Source organism: Nicotiana tomentosiformis, chromosome 8, assembly GCF_000390325.3.
Source record: "Nicotiana tomentosiformis chromosome 8, ASM39032v3, whole genome shotgun sequence".
Taxonomy (NCBI): Eukaryota; Viridiplantae; Streptophyta; class Magnoliopsida; order Solanales; family Solanaceae; genus Nicotiana; species Nicotiana tomentosiformis.
The window spans coordinates 72,226,224-72,242,465 of NC_090819.1; the positions used below are offsets into that span (position 1 = coordinate 72,226,224).

General features: G+C 34.9%; 1 protein-coding gene and 1 long non-coding RNA gene across 2 annotated transcripts; both read right to left on the minus strand.

The window, feature by feature from the left end:
• Window positions 1-186: 186 nt before the first annotated feature.
• On the minus strand, window positions 187-1,773 carry LOC104094631 (uncharacterized). Its single transcript, XM_009600594.4, has one exon. The coding sequence runs from the start codon at window positions 1,723-1,725 to the stop codon at window positions 286-288; it is 1,440 nt and encodes a 479-aa protein (XP_009598889.1). The 5' UTR covers window positions 1,726-1,773; the 3' UTR covers window positions 187-285.
• Window positions 1,774-14,124: 12,351 nt separating this feature from the next.
• LOC104094630 (uncharacterized) lies at window positions 14,125-15,962 on the minus strand. The gene is made up of 2 exons (XR_011410402.1): window positions 15,538-15,962; window positions 14,125-14,376 (listed from the first exon to the last, which is right to left on the minus strand). It is a non-coding gene; the product is annotated as an uncharacterized lncRNA (long non-coding RNA).
• Between the last annotated feature and the right edge of the window lie 280 nt (window positions 15,963-16,242).

The following is a 16,242-nucleotide window of genomic DNA, read 5'->3' on the forward strand; positions in this document are numbered from 1 at the left end:
ACTTATTATTTTCCCCAAGACTTTTACACCAATTGATATGCAGAAGAAGACTCAATTTAATAGAATAATCGAGCGGAGACTTAATAGAAGGTTCAATTGAATGCCACAGATACTTTTTGGGTAGGATGCAATTATATGCACGCCCTTTGTAAATAAAACTAAACATAATTAACGTTGATGCGGAAATTACCAGAGAGAGAATGAAACAATTTCTATATATATACCCCTCAAGAAAATTTCCATGCCTAAAGTAATCAATAACATCAAATATTTTCAAAGAAAATACTAAGTGTAGCTACAAAATGTTGCATTCTTGATGCAAAGGAACAATCTCTCATAAGCCAAAGCCATCTTCTTTGCAGTGAACATAGAAGTTGCATATTCCCTACAAGCTTTTCCTCTTTGTGCTAATTTCTCTCTTCCTTCTTCAACCACTTTTTCAAGTGCTTCTACCAAAGACTCCACATTTGGAGAAAACATAAATCCAAATTCATCATCCACAATAATTGTGCCCTTTATACTAGGAAACCTTGAAGCCATAACTGGTTTCCCACTCATCATTGCCTCCATTAATGTAAGATCAAGCCCTTGTGGTCTAAGTGTAGGGTTCACAAAAATATCTATTGAGTTATAGAATCCTCTTAACTCAGATGAGTTCATTGAACCTAAGGCTATAACTTGAGGTCCTAAATCTTTGTACCTTTGTAACCAAGGTCCTGACCCTGCTACTATTAAATAAACATTAGGGTATTTTTCTTTGAGTTGTGAAAATGCTTCAAAAAGTAAAGGGTGCCCTTTATCCTTTACCAATCTTCCAGCTACACCTAGTACTATGCTTGCATTGTGGGGCACACCTATTTTGGACCCAAAGTCATGGCCTAGTCTTGAATCTTCACAAAATTCTTCTTCATCCACTCCATTAACAATCACATGGACTCTCCTTCTAGGAATTTGATAGACATCTCTAAGCATTTCTCCACAGCTATCACTTATGGCAACATGGTGTGCATAGTTTTGAAAAAATCGAATTTCATTCAACACCTTTGGAATCATGCCCTGTAGGCTTTGATTAAAAGCAGGTGTCATAGGCTCAATTGGATTTCTTGCTAAATCTTGGAAGATGCTTGAATGTACACTCTCTAGAGCTATTCCATGCCAAGATACCACGAGATTCGAAAGGCCAAGAGCTACGTGATTAGGCAATGCCACGCTTTCCGAGTGAATTACATCAAATTGTTCTCTTTCATTTTCCTCTTCATATTGTTCCCACGCCTTATTGTAACGCCATTTCCCTGGTTCGCCCTCGTGCCAATGAATAGTTGGTGAAAGATATGGACTTAGGGCAGAGTCATCCATCATTGGTGGTGATGTGAAGACATGCACCTTGTGGCCACGACGCGCCATAGCCATGTGCAACGTATAGGCATGACGCTCCATGCCACCTGGGGTGGCACTCGTAGGCCATTTCCTAGAAAAGACCGCGATTTTTAGAGTTTTTAATGGGGGATTTTTATCAATAAACTTCAAACGGTTCCATGAAAATTCAGCATCACGTAGATCACCAGACCAAGACTCGATATTCGAAGAAGAGGTGCAGCAAATAGAGTTGGTAGGGGTATGAAGGAGGCGAAGGATAGGAATGGTGAAAAGAACAATGAAAAATAAGGTGGTGCAAAGTTTGGAATTAAGAGAGAGAAGGGGCTTTTTAGGCTTGTTGAAGGCCATAGCGTTTGAGGTTTAAAGAGTGAAGGGGGTATGGAATTATAGCTATATATGACTTTTGTATAATGAAGGCTGGGTTTTTCAAAGTTGAAATGCTAAGGAAAGTGGTGGTGGGAAAGTTTGGCAAAAATCCACGCACTTAAGCAAGTGCACTTGGACTGTTGGATTGGCATTTTGCTTGCTTTTAGTGCGTTCCTCACGCTTCTTCTGAAAACTACTGGAAAATTTAAAAGTTGGACATTATAGTGAATGAAGTTTCATGTGAAAGGCACTAAAAGATGGTTCTGACTTCTAAATGAATTTTAGGTATAAAGCAGCCTAAACGGACTGTATTAGGGATATTACAAAAGAGTAAGATAAAATAAGAAAATAATTACTCCATCCAATTCTTTTCATCTATCACTTTACCTAAAAAATATTAATCTAAAATATTTTTCATAAAAAATATAGAAGACATTAATTTTTTTTATAATTCCATCCTTACTACTTGAAGAATGTTTTACTTGCTCATTTAAAAAGAGATAACGGTATTCTGTCAATTACCCCCCCCCCCCCCTTTTATGATTAATAATTAATACTATACTATACCAGATTATTTTCTTAATGAGTTTGGCAAAGATAAGAAGTGTGAAAGGCGTAGTTTACTAGCTGAGGAATGAGGTTATTTCTTAAAATCAAAGTTTTACATTGTTCTTTAACTTTTGGCATTTTTCCACGATTAAGTTGAATACTACTATTACGTAATTACGTACGCCTTGTAAAATGACCAGAGTCGCGATGCTGTTGCCACATGTAAGGTGTGAATTCGTTTTCGTAAACATCTTCACAAGTAACCTATACTTAACTTCCAATCTCTACTCAGCGCCCTCCATTTAATTTTTCTGTTACTTATAGAAGGGGATTATAAAGTTCTTTTAAATATAGGTAAAATTGTCTGAAGAAGAATTTAATTTGTTATTTTTAATCATGATATAAGTAAACTATTATATTTATATATTCAGTGTAACATGCCTAAAAATATGTAGCATGAGAATAAGTTAAAAAAAAAAAAAAAAGACCGTACAATATTGGTTTGATTCATTAGATATGTAGAATTAAATTAAAAATTCAGTTACTAACATTTAAAGTCACTTTCGTAGAATTGAGCGCCCATAAAACTCAAATCGTGGCTCCGCCACCACCAATGTTATTCATATACTCCCTCCGTTCACTTTTACTTGACATGTATACTAAAAATAGATTTTCATTTTTACTTGTCACTTTACGCATATCAAGAGAGACAAATTATTTTTTTCCTGTTATACCCACAATATTTATTACTCATTTCAAATTATTTTTTCAAATCTAATAAAATATGCATCAATTAATATGGGTATCATGATAAATTAGGCACTTCATTTATTATTTCTTAAGGGGCGTGAAAAGTCAAAATATTTCAACTAAAAGTGAACGGATTGGATTATATAGTTCCTGACTTTGAAGAGTTATTTGTCTCAATAACTTGCCAAAGGCACAGAAGGATATTGCTTTCCTTTATAGAAAGCTAGAGAGAAAGAGAGATGTATAATTAAGTTTATTTATTTATGAAAGTCAACCATTCAAAGTTAACCAAGGTAGACGCATTTGAAAATTGGATTTTGACGTTCTATAGAGTCTAACTAGTCGTATTTAGTATGTTGCGATGCACGTATGTTTTTTAAGAAAATCTTTTCATGCATAGTTTTGTTGACCTTTGCAAGTCTCCCTCTATTAATTTTGGTTGACTTTCTTCTATTCACATAATTATAATTGTTGGTGCTTTTATTTCTTTACCTCTAATTAAACACTAGAGTTGCCTTTGCTACTTTCATGTTCATGCCTAAATATCCTCCTCCCCTTCCCCAAAAGTAGTACTAATTAATAAAATGAGAGTTAAATAGCGAGGACTTTAAGGATTCAACAAGAATTTGCCCCGATACTTTTCGACGATATGGATATTTTATAGAAAGAATTACAAGAAAATACACGTAACTTCACACCATAATAAAATATGGCCTATATTTTTAAGATTTTACCCGATCTAGCCTATATTGTACATATTTTGAAAGCACTAACAAATTCAAAATCTATATTCTTACAACCATTGCTTCTAAAAGCTATGGAGTTAATTAAATCTGTGTCCTCACAACCATTGCTTTCACTCTCTCTCCTTCTCACATCTTCTACATATGCTTTAAGGGGTCGTCCGCCATTACTGCTTCTCCCCCTGTATCACCTGATTGTAATGTAAGAAAATTAAAAAGTAGAAGTACACAATTGAAGGCCATTCAAAGCTTTGTTTTTGAAAATAGGATTTTTTTGAGTTTGTTAGTTGTTTGGATTGGGTGTTGTTTCAATTGATTGAAAATATCATAAGATAGTTCAAAATTTAAATTTGAAGTGATTTGGAATAGATTTGAGCAACATTTGAGTTAAATTTTAGAAAAAACGCAAAGAAGAAGACGAAGTCAGTTTTTTATATAATTATGTATAATCTTATATAATATTGTATAAGAGTGTATAAACACATCTTATACACTTTTATACACCTTTATACAAGCGTCTGTAGACGAACTTCTTCCACGATTTTTAGTTGCAATTCTTGTTCAAAACCAGTCCAAATCTCCATTAAATGACTTCAAATTTTATATACAACCTCCTTATACTATTTCTAAAAAGTCTAAATAACACCCACTCCAAATTTCTCACAAAATCAAATTCGAAATTTAAACCCACATATTTAAGCTTGTTAAAAATCTAATTTTCATCACCCAAATGGATTTAGTTTGTTGAACTAATATTTGAGTCACAGTTACTGATTCGAAAATTAACTTAAAAGCTTGAGCAATCTTTTTAAAAAATTAAATAGTAATTTCGAGAACCTATTGGAGTTGAATGTTGAATCTTTGTGAGTCAGTATATTTTTTCAATTGAATTGAGGATATATTAACTTATTTTTTAAAAATTAAACTTCATATTTTAGAAATTGAGCATAATATATTAAAAGCGATATTTACTTCACTAAAGTGTGAAAATGTTAATGTAATAGTCAAAAATAAATTTCAAAGTAAAAATACTGACTTTTTTTTTTTAATTTAGTGTGTATGGGAAGGGAAAATAAGGGAGGAAATTATAGTTTGAGGAATCAAATCTTTATTAACAAGATGAAAGTTTAGGTAGTGTAGACATATAAATTTTATTAGAATTAAATTCATAAAATAATTTGGACTATATTTTAAATTTAAGATATATTAGTTCAAATAAATTTATTAGGCTAATATAAGTGGATTAATTGTATATGTCTAATTTATATGGGTTAAATAAATAAGCCTTAATCAATTGGGTTAGCCCATTAACTGGGCTAAAAACGATGAGCCCACTTCATGGAACCCAATATATCATCTTCCTAGAGGCCCAGTTTGGTGCCACGTGTCAAATGATGTGGCACGCCAAGTCAAACAGAAGAGCCAATGGGATCATGCCACGTGTCAAAATAACAAGGCATACCAAGTCAAATCAAAAGGCCAATGAAACCGCGCCACATGTGCAAATGGCATGTTCTGGCCAATCAAATGCGGTCATGTCACGCTTCAATTTGATTGGTCGGAAAGAATTTGTTCTTATCATAACACCTCCCTTCCACAACTATAAATAGAGGTCTTAATAACTCACAAAACACACCAGAAGTTATAAAAAGAAGTAAGAGAGAGCTCGTGAATCAAACACCGCAAATTTCTCTACAAGTTTCAAGCTTCAAGCAATCAAGTTCAAGTTCAAGAAATAAAGTTCAAGCTCAAGAATGAAGAATAAATCAAGTTCAAGCTCAAGAACGAATAAATAATCAACATTCAAGGAGTACGAGTTCAAATCAAAGTTCGTGCTAGTTGAATTCAAGATCATCGTTCGTGGCAACAAATATAGATTCAAGATCAAGCTCAAAGGCCCTTGAATTTATTTACTATTGGAAAGAAGAATGAGAGGATTCATAGGAATTGTAACACTCAAATATTCGAAATAAAATACTATGATTGTTGCGATATTTTTCGGTCTCGATTATTTTCTTGACGCCAATTTTATTGTTTACAAATTCTGGCACGCCCATTGGAACAATCTCTACCTCTCATCTCAACTTTTCAATCACCAAAGTTCTAGAACATCGAAATGGCTTCAAAGAAAATCAATTCCAGATCAACTTCCACTAAAGCTGCTAATTCCAAGCTCTATGCTGACGTGGAAAACATCCTCAATATTACCTCTAGAAGCTTTGGGCCAGTCACAAGGAGCAAAGTAAGCTCTTTAGGACAACAAACACTTCAAGTGTCATCCCCATTAAACCCTATTGTCGGATCTTCATCCTCAAAAGAAACAAGATCCTCTACAAGCGCGACCCAAAAAGGGAACGATATCGCCGAAACGATCGAAGAGGTTCTTGCTCAACTTAGTTTATCTAACTCCAAGAAACCTTTCATGCAAGCCGATGTTGACTTGAGCGTTGGATCTCCTCATAAGACCTCTAATCTCTATTCCAACGATGATCTATATTATTCTTCATCCTCAATAGCGATCATGCAAGCAATGGTTATTGAAACTTCTACTGTAGAATAACAACTGGCAAATTTGACGAAAGCAATTGAAAGCTTATCAAAGCACATGCAAGATCAAGATGCTAAACTTTTGAAGTTAACAGATACATTGGATAGCATAGTAGAGGGGGAATCAACACAAACACCTTTAAATCTTCAAAGATTACAAGAGAAAGAAGACTCCTCCAAAAAGCAAGCAACGACAACTAAGAAGATTCAAGTCTCCGCTGAAGGTCTGATTCCCGTTGAGAAATTAAAGGACTTCATCATGGAGTCTATCAAAGATAAACCTGAGTCACCCAAATTATCACTCACATATGCAAATTCGTATACGCAAAGAATTGATAGCTTGAAGATGCATGTTGGTTATCAACCTCCTAAGTTGCAATAATTCGACTGCAAGGGATATCCGAGACAACATGTAGCACACTTTGTTGAAACTTGCAATAATGTTGGAACATATGGTGATTATCTTGTCAAACAGTTTGTTCGATCTCTCAAAGGTAATGCATTCGATTGGTACACACATCTCGAATATGGTTCCATTGATAGTTGAGAGCAGTTGGAGCAAGAGTTTCTCAATCGTTTCTATAGCACAAGACACATCGTAAGCATGATCAAACTTACAAACTCTCATCAACGAAAGGATGAGCCAGTTATTGACTTCATCAAACGTTGGAAGAGCTTAAGTCTCGACTACAAAGATCGCCTTAGCGAAACTTCTGGCATAGAAATGTGCATTCACGACATGCATTAGAGTCTTCGCTACATATCTTACAAGGCATAAAATCCAAAACATTTGAAGAACTAACAACTCGTGCACATGATATGGAATTGAGTATGGCTACAAATGGAGATCAAAGGTTTCTTGACTTTGAGCCTCATGACGAAATAGAAGCAGACGATGCTCAGAATGGGGGCAAATATTCATCTGAAGATGAAACTGAAGAGTCTATGCATGTTGCTATGCTCCTTAACGCATGAGCCTAAACTGCAAATTATATTGCTCCTTGACGCATGAGCCTAAACTGTAAGTCGTAATGCTCCTCAACGCACGAGCCTAAACTGAATGTCATGAAGCTTTTCAAATTTGAGCAAAATCTTCAAGTTGCAAAGCTCCTCAAAATACGAGATTAAGTTGCAAGTCGCTATGCTCCTTGACGCACGAGCCTAAACTGCATGTTCCTATACTCCTGGCCCGCATGAGTCTAAACTGTATACGGCTCACCAAAAAAAAAGAGTCTGCTAGTTTAAAAACCTCGAAAGAGGCGATCTAGTCAAAAGTTAGAACATAAAAAAAATTCACCCATTCTGAACTACGGCATGACTTGATCCTCTTCACCGAGGTACGTAAGCATATTAGAGTTTCATTCTAAGTTCAGTCGCATGAGTTCAAAATATACATGTTACCCCAATTGTTATTTGAAGGAAGAATGATGGAATATAATCCACTTGATTGGAACTTCAAAATCGGGCTTACATGAACTTTGTGCTTTATCAAGGATTAGTGGTTCAATGGGGGCAAGCCTCCATAGCAAATTGGCATCTCCGATGGATGGATGTAGACTTTTAGTATAAGTCCGAATCTTCAATTTGAAGTCATCAAGTTTGCCGAATCTTTAAGTCCATCAAATCTTCAAGTTTGTCGGTCTTCAAGTTGAAGTCTGCAGAATCCGCCAAACTTTAAGTTGAAGTATTCAATTCCTCCAAGTCTTCATGTCTGCCGGTCTTCAAGTTGACTTATTTAAGCCTTACAGGTTTTAAAGCTCAAGTCTTCGAAATTCGCCAAGTGTTCAAATTGAAGTCGTCAAGTCCACCAAGTCTTCGAGTTGGAGATTTATAATTTTCCAATCTTAAGGTGAACGTTGAAGTCCCTTTGCACCTTAAGTTGGCCTCTTTGTGGGTTTGTCCTTAATAGGAACTATAATTTTCCAATCTTAAGGTGGACATTTAAGTCCCTTTACACCTTAAGTTGGCCTATTCGTGGGTTTTGTCCTTAAAAGGAACTATAATTTTCCAATCTTAAGGTGGACATTTAAATCCCTTAGCACCTTAAGTTGGCCTCTTTGCGGATATGTTCCTTAAAAGGAACTATAATTTTCCTATCTTAAGGTGAACGTTTATGTCCCTTTGCACCTTAAGTTGGTCTCATCACGGATTTGATCTTTCTATATGTTATTGAGGATTTGTCCTTTTATAGGTTGCCATGGATTTGTCCTTCTATATGTTGTTGCGGATTGATGCTTCTATATATTGTGAATTTGTGCTTCTATATGTTGCCATGGATTTATCCGTCTATATGGTGATGTGAATTTATCCGCCTATATAGTGATATAGATTTGTCCGTCTATATGGTGATGTGGATTTGTCCGTCTATATAGTGATGTTGATTTGTCCATTTATATGGTGATATGGATGTGTCCGTCTATATGTTGATGTGAATTTGTCCGTCTACATATTGATGTGGATGTGCCTGTCTATATGTTGATGTGGTTTTATCCGTCTATATGGTGATGGGGATTTGTTCGTCTATAAGTTGTTATGAATTTATCCGTTTATAAGTTGTTGCGAATTGATCTGTTTGTAAGTTGTTGCACATTTGTCCGTTTATAAATTGTTGTGGATTTAACCGTTTATAAGTTGTTGCGAATTTATCCTTCTATGGGACGTCATGGATTTGCCCGTCAACTTGGCACTCGATGACTTTTCTCTTCTTGGCCTACCATAAAAAAAAAAAAAAGGGGGACAAAAGAAAACGCACAGAAAGAAAAAAAAATTACCTACGCGTCAATGCTTCCGAGTCCATAAAGCTAGATTCAAATATCTTGCAAATACTGAGAATTGATGCTTAACAAACACAAACTCAAACACAGGGGTTTATATAGATCTTGTAAGGCGGCTATTTAGGGATATATTCCGATGTGAGACAAGCAACTAATTAATCTCCTAATTGAAATGGGTAATGAATGGCGGTTGCTCACGAGAATACCGATATGTATAAGATAGCGTAGAGTCCTCTTTTGCATAGGGTAAGGATGTCTACGTGTTCATCACTTCCAGGTGGCGACAAATAGTTAAAAAAGAAAGTAATTGTCGTTGGTAATATAAGACCAGAAAAATCAGCTCTCCGGGAATTCAAATGGCGCAAGAAAAGAGCTTGGTGCATCAAGAAGGGGCACGTGGTATTTCTACAAAGAACTGGCAGTTAAATTGATGTCATGTTAGATGGAAACAAAAATTCTAGTTGTTAGAATAATTATTGCAGCAAAGAAATTCCATGCATTTTGGTCTACGTGGAAACTGATGGTCTTTTCCATAGTCATTATGAACATCAATTGCAATACAATCATTTTTTCAATTCAAGGAAGAAACAAGTCCCAACATGAATCGCATGGGTATCTTGTTTGATCAGCTAAGATGAAAGACATCAACACCATCCTATGACAGAGAGGTGATAACTTTTTATTCTCGGTGCTTTGGCGATCACGTCTTAGAGAGCATTCTTTTTTCTCAAGAAGAAAATACATGTAATCTCTAAGTACTTCAAGCCTAGTCGAATGTAGTGTGGCAAATTCGTACTCCTGACGAAACTTGAAATAGGGGACATTTGTAGACATATAAATTTTATTAAAATTAAATTTATAAAATAATTTGGACTATATTTTAAATTTAAGATATATTAGTTCAAATAAATTTATTGGGCTAATATAAGTGGATTAATTGTACATGTCCAATTTATATGGGTTAAATAAATAAGCCTTAATCCATTGGGCTAGCCTATTAACTGGCTAAAAAAGATTAGCCCACTTTATGGAGCCCAATATATCATTTTTCTAGAGCCCAGTTTGGTGCCACGTGTCAAATGACGTGGCACGCCAAATCAAACAGAAGAGTCAATGGGATCATGCCACGTGTCAAAATGACAAGACATACCAAGTCAAATCAAAAAGCCAATGAAACTGCGCCACATGTACAAGTGATATGTTCTGGCCAATCAAATGCGGTCATGTCACGCTTCAATTTGATTGGTCGAAAAGAATTTGTTCTTATCATAACTCCTTCCTTCCACAACTATAAATAGAGGTCTTAATAACTCACAAAACACACCAGAAGTTATAACAAGAAACAAGAGAGAGCTCGTGGATCAAACGCAACAAATTTCTCTACAAGTTTCAAACTTCAAGCAATCAAGTTCAAGTTCAAGAAAATAAGTTCAAGCTCAAGAACGAAGAACAAATCAAGTTCAAGCTCAAGAACGAATAAAAAATCAACATTCACGGAGTAAGAGTTCAAATCAAAGTTCGTGCTAGTTGAATTCAAGATCATCGTTCGTGGCAACAAATATAGATTCAAGATTAAGCTCAAAGGCCCTTGAATTTATTTACTATTGGAAAGAAAAATCAGAGAATTCATAGGGATTGTAACACTCAAATATTCGAAATAAAATACTACAATTGTTGCGATATTTTTCGGTCTCGATTATTTTCTTGAAGCAAATTTTATTATTTACAGGTAGATAACTAACTAAGTTACTAAGACTCCATAAAGAAAAGGTAATGATTGTAGTTGAAAACTAATCATGTTCTAAGGCTCCAAAAAGTTATTAGTTCTTAGAATATTTCGGTTTAGAAATTTTTACCTGATATATTATAAACTTATTAATTCCCACTAGAGAGGTTAATTATCACTTATTTATTTTTCATATGCAAATTTACTAAAAAATGCCTACAGTTATGAGTTACCCCACCATACTTACGTCGCTCATCTAACCCGCTTACTTACTTACTTACTTTGGTAACTACTAAAGTTGCTTAAATAATTCAATCAAATGTTTAAGCAACTCGATCAGTTATTTAAGAAACTCAATTAATTAGTTAAATAATTAGTGACTTTGTTTAAATATATCAATCATTTATTTTAACAACTACCGTAGTTGTTTAAACTACTACTGAAGTTGTTTAAACAACTCAACCAATTATTTAGTTTCAGTCCATTCCTTCACGGGAATGTATATAATTTATGGGAAAGGGTCAAAACTGTCATTAACCTATTTGTTTTGGTTTAAAAGTACTCCTCGTCCACCTATTTTGTTAAAACTGTCCTCACTCTTAAAAATCTGACCCATTCATGCCCTTATTTCTGATGGACCTTTGGTGAATAAAAAATATTTTATTATATATGATTGACAATTGCTTATTGGTCAAAATTAAAAATCCCACTCTAATCCAAATCTAATCCGTAAATAACCCACCCATGACCCATCTTAATCATTCCAACCCGTTAAACTCCCTTTAGCCCCTCAAACACCAGATTTCATACCCGACTCATGATCTAATCGTTACTTAGGTTTCATTTGTCAAATTTTCATATTTTTTTTTTATTAATTTATTACTTGGTACCCTATCCCTTTCTTGTTCTTGTTCTCCAACTTAATCGGCGACGACAGTTTTCCAACCAAATCACCGCCGACGAGCTGTGAAGCTAATTTGCTCACATGATTTCAATTAATTCCAAAAGGTTACATGGTGGTACAACAAATATAACTTTGGCATAAAGATAATTTATTAAACCATAAAATATTAAAATAAACCATTAATTTAATTTCAAAGACTATCAGATTTCACTCAAAAAATTGATTTTATAAAAAAAATAATTAAAAATTAAATTAAAGCCGAAAAATCTAAGCGGGAGAGGGAGATCCGCGGGTGTTGAAGGGTGAAGATCTGAAAGTTGAAGCCGATGGTGAGTTATTGTATTTTGGATATGGAGGAGGATGATTAAAGAAAATATGGAGTGGGATGGCAGGGATGGAAGAGGAGAAGTTGAGAGGTGAAGATAGGGCACTTTAAAAATCGGGTTATGGGTCAAGTACGGATGTTTTGGGTCATGGGGTGGGCTAATAAGAGGATGTGAGGTGAGGTTTTGATTTAAGCCAATAAGAAATTGATACATAATAAGTAATACAACTTTCTCATAATCAAAGTAGGGTCGCTAGTTTTTAGGGCATGAATTTGCCAAATTTTTAACGGTAAGGGCAGTTTTAACAAAATAGGTGGACGAGGGGTATTTTAAACCAAAGTGAATAGATTTGGATCGGTTTTGGCCCTTTTCCGTAAAACTTATAAAAAAGAAACAGTTAATTTTGATAATTAGTAAAACATAATTAAACCGGATAAAATTATTTATAATATAGTATATATTAGAAAAAATCCCAACCTTATGTTGACATGGCAAATGACTGAATGATATGTCATTGGTGATTGGACCTTGGTTTGGTCCACATGGGCTTTACAAACAAATGATCTCCCTAGGCCGAATATGCGAAAACCTTATGATGGGAAGATGTGGACGATGCATTGTAAAGAAATTTTTATAAAGTACTAAAGTTTAGAATAATACATAACTATAGTTTGTGTAATTATTGTCCGTAACTTATGTTTTGTTTTACTTAGTTTTATATCACTTGTATGTATTCGCATGTATTCGTACAATTTTCCTGTATAAACGCATACAGTCGCTCTGCATACAATTATGATAGGATGTATACATTTGCTCAATTTCGCTAAATCAAAGCATACAGTCGTGCTAGATATAGTTTCGCTGGATAAGTCACGATAGCTTGTATGCGTTCGTTCATTTTGCTATGTTAACGCATACAACCACGATAAGCTGTATGTGCTTGTTCAACAGACTGTATTTTTTCTTATACAACGAAATACATTGTAGATACATACAAAGAAGAAAAATAGAAGGTATCACACCTCCTTTTTCCGGAGGGATAGGGGAGTTTTTTCAATTAAAGTGACATTATTCGAAATGAGATTATTTAATTAATCAGAGTCGTCACTTGGGATAATTTATGGTATCCCAAGTCACCGGTTTATTTTAAAATCCTAAATCGAGGAAATTGACTCTATTTTTGGTCCGCGAAACACAAAAGATTGGGTAAGGAATTATGTTAACCCGGGAGAAGGTGTGAAGCACTCCCGAATTCCGTGATTTTAGTACAGTCGCTCAGCTATTAATAATTAGCCTAATTATCTAATTTATTAGATATTTTAAACCTATGGTGCATTGTTTTACCCTTTAAACTGCTTTTAGTATTTATGGAATTTATTTGAACAAGTTGCGATGTCGCGCACTCATTTGTTTTTGTACACATTGCGAATCACACCACGTGAAACGCACCCGCGATTTACATGTTTATTTTTATTATTGTTTGAAGTTATGGTTGAGTCACGTGAAACGCACAGTCAGATTGGGGATTACGTATCATGACTATGCCACAAAAACCGTACTCATAGTCACGATGATTTATTATTAATCGCGCCTAAAGCAAGCTAGGATGTTTGTGGTTCTATTGTCCTAAAATTTGGGATTTTGCGTGTGAAGTTCAGATATGAAAGAGTTTTGGCAGTTGAATTACTACACAAATTTGTAAAGAAAAACATTTGATTCTACAACTTTAAACGGTTAAAGCCTTAACCATGTGAACGCTTTTAACGCCTAACCATCGTGAATCTGTAAAGTGAATTTAGGCACAACATTAATCCTTATTGGACTCATGCTAACTGAATTAATCCAATGGCATATTTATGAGTTCCAAAAGTCTGAAAGCACAAATCAAGCCAATAAAGTGGCTGGCAAAGAAATGGCCAGTGGGCCCATCGAAAATTGATCTGATAGGCCCAACTAGACTCTCAATAATCGAGTCCAGCCCGATTCTCGACAGGGCATCAAGGACTACCCCAGTAGGCCTATTTTCCACTCCATCAAGCCCAATTGCATCAACCATTTAGCATTTCCAGTTACTAACTAACAATTATACTTCTAACAAAAGAAAAATTACATGTGTTCGTTTAGCTTTACAGTTTACAATTCAAATTCATACAAGGTCACGAAGGAATGAGCTATTACATCTGAATCTTCTAATTAAACAATTGAAACACCCCAATGAAGAATGTACTATGCTATTGGACCTATGGATTGAAATACTTGATCCAGTTATGAACTCAATTGTTTTCTCCTACTTTCCATAACTTCTCAGCCAAATCTCCTCGAACCAAATTACATGACAAATAGTAAGTAAAACAGATTTTTTATAAACAAAAAAAAAACCATCTTCTAACATGATAAATATAGTAAACTTAACTTACAACTCAATTTATGTTTTCATCACGGCAAACAAATAGGATATTCTATAATGAATATTAACCAATTGACAGCAAGGAAACAACAAAGCATGAACACATCTATAAAACTTTCAGTCAAACAAAACAGAGTTTACATCATTTGATCAAGGTGATACCTGGATACAGCAAGTAAACAGAATAAGAAAATAGATCTCCAAAGTTGGAAAAGAAACAGCAGAAAATAGCAGAAGCAGCAGCAGTAACAGCAAGAAAACAGCTTCAAATCCACTCTTAAAATCCAACGAGAATTCAAGAGCTACTGAAACAGTGCAATGGAATTCATAATGGCTTTTCAACTCTCCTTTTTTTTTTTTGGTTTTTTCTAAGTCTAAATTCAATTTTCAGATTGTTTTTCTGCGGAGAATCAGTGAATGTGTAGGTGAGAATGAATTAACATATGTGTGTGAGGGGTGTATGGTCTCTTTTATAGAGTGTGAGAGTGTATTAAGATAGAGATTAGGGAAAAGGGGAGGGAATCAAGGGAATGTGAGCTGAAAATTCGGGAAGGGCATCTTTTAATAACCAATTTGTACAGCTGTCCCATTTTTAGATATTTCAGCATCTTTTCTTAACCAAAATAGGACAGCTGTCCTTTTTTCCAGCTGCTCTTTTCTTCTAGAAACATCTAAAATATTTTTCTAAATTCTTTATTTCAATTAATTCTATTAAATTTCAAATATTTACAAAACAATTATAATAAGAAAAACATGCAAATCCAGAAATCAAAACAAACTACTAGTACGTAATTTAACAAATAAACTGTTTTTATTATATAAGATTAATTAACCTAATATTATGCAATTTAGACCAATTGAACTACTTAATCAGGCAAACTAATTATTGACTCTAAACATAAAACTAAGTAATTTACAAACTACAAATGCAAAGTTGCAATTAATTAAGAACTAAACTACTCTGATTAACACTAAACCGAATGAACAAGAAACATTTGCAATTACAGGCCACAGTAACAAAAATAAAAACCAAAAATGAAGACACAATAGAGTGGGGCGAGAATATACCTATTGAAAGAAAGATGAAGCTACTAAAACAATTTTCGACGAAGCTCGGCCGGTCAGTGGCCATTTGACGATGATCCGGTGACTTCGGAATGAACCAAAACTAACATGAATCGATTGCTCGTGTCAAGAGCAATCGATTCACGTTAGTTTGAGCCAAAATGAATCCGAGATTGCAGAAGTAGACAGACTTGGAAATTTCTAACTTTTTCTTCTTTCTTAGATTTGAAAATCGAACCAACATACAACGATTTGAAGGGAATGACTGTGGGATTTGAGGAGGGGGGAAGGTGAAGATTATCTGGTGAAGGTTTGAAGGTGTTTTAGAGGTGGGCTGCCGGCGGCGGGTTCTTAGGCGGCTAGGTTTTATGTGGGAGATGGGAGAGATAAGGGAGATAGAGATGAGGGGAAATGAAATTGTTCTCTAGGGTTTGGGGGGGGGGGGGGGGGGGACAAGTTCGGACAGCTTTAAGGAGAAAGAGTGATTAGTTCCTGATCGTTAGATTGAAGAGAAGGAACGGCCAGGATAAAGCGAGGGGAAACGGGGTCGTTTTGGGTTAGTAGTGGGGCCAGGCTGGATTGAAGTGGGATGGGCTGGGGCGGATTTGCACAATTGGGCCATTGAAATTGCTTTCGGCCTAATTTTGACTAAGACCAAACAGACTCCTTATTTCTTTTCTTTATTTTCTTTGATTTTAAATTTTACAA

Bases quoted from the DNA above. Each gene is read 5' to 3' on its own strand.
- LOC104094631 (XM_009600594.4), bottom strand. From the start codon at position 1,725: ATGGCCTTCAACAAGCCTAAAAAGCCCCTTCTCTCTCTTAATTCCAAA.